Raw genomic sequence first — 1,095 nt, 5'->3', positions numbered from 1 at the left:
AGCACTTTGGTCAACTTTGGTTGTTTTAAAGTGCTTAACAAATAAAGTTGGATTGGATTGGATTGGATTAAATATAGGGGAAAATACTAACAGTTCAATTCAGTCATAATTCAGAACCTAATCCTGACCCATTTAGTCCACGTTCACTAAGGGAGAAACAATGGTATGGAGCACAGGGGAAAACCACTGTGGAAGCATTACTTTACCTCTGACTGTACTGTGTGACCGTATTACGTAAAGTGGGTGTGAGGTTTGAGTTTTTATAACACGTGTGAGGACAGTCAAACCCTACAGACAAGTTCTGCTCTCGTGGAATCAAACACAGCATCCAACCTGATAACTCAGATAGCATTGTAGCTTAAATGTGTTTCTGTGTTAGAATTACATTAAAGGTTAGTGGGTTTATGGTCTTAAATGCTTTTTCAAATAATTGTAATTTATTATATGCCAGAAAAAAAAAGGTAAGATGCACCATCTTGATTTCAAGGGGGTCCCATAAATGCTTTTCTAATATGTTGTATGCAGCTTCATCTCGGACCAACATCACTGTTGGTGTGCAGTACCGTGGGATTCTGGAAATAATACTATTTTCTGTTCCAATTACACTACCATGCTGTGTGTTTCTCTTCATTAATGGGGTGATGTTATTCACCCTGAGGAGTAAATCTGTGTTTCGTGAGACCTCTCGTTACATTCTTCTGTATAACCTCCTTTTTGCAGACACTGTATTACTGGTACTAAGTCAGTTAATGTACCTGCTGTCAGCTTGTAGAGTGATTTTGACGTATCCTGTGTGTGGTTTTCTCAGTATGGTTAGTTACCTCACAAATCAAATCTCTCCTCTCACACTGGTGGTGATGTGTCTGGAGAGATATATAGCTGTGTGCTACCCACTAAGGCATGCTAGCATTGTCACCATCAGAAATACAAAGATGGCTATCATTGTGGTTTGGGCCTTCGGTTCACTAAATGTCCTCATTCAAGTTGTTTTGCTGTTAGATTTTCCATTTTCAGACCTGGAGAGTTTGCAGATGGAAAGTTTGTGTTCTGTCGAAGCCATGTTGCTTGGGTCAATGTCTGATATTTATGACAAAG

General features: G+C 39.3%; 1 protein-coding gene across 1 annotated transcript in view; it reads left to right on the top strand.

Annotated features, from left to right (window-relative positions):
• Positions 1-512: 512 nt before the first annotated feature.
• Positions 513-1,095, top strand: part of LOC118331677 (olfactory receptor 1500-like) — a 970-nt gene continuing 387 nt past the window's right edge. The window contains 1 exon segment of the mRNA XM_035666744.1: positions 513-1,095. This exon segment is cut by the window's right edge and continues 20 nt beyond it. Coding sequence (XP_035522637.1) covers positions 513-1,095 — 583 coding nt within the window.

Source organism: Morone saxatilis, unplaced genomic scaffold, assembly GCF_004916995.1.
Source record: "Morone saxatilis isolate NCDOM2014 unplaced genomic scaffold, NCSU_SB_2.0 Contig20, whole genome shotgun sequence".
Lineage (NCBI taxonomy): Eukaryota > Metazoa > Chordata > Actinopteri > Moronidae > Morone > Morone saxatilis.
The sequence above is the reverse complement of the archived record's forward strand: the minus strand, read 5'-3'. Positions and strand labels throughout refer to the sequence as shown.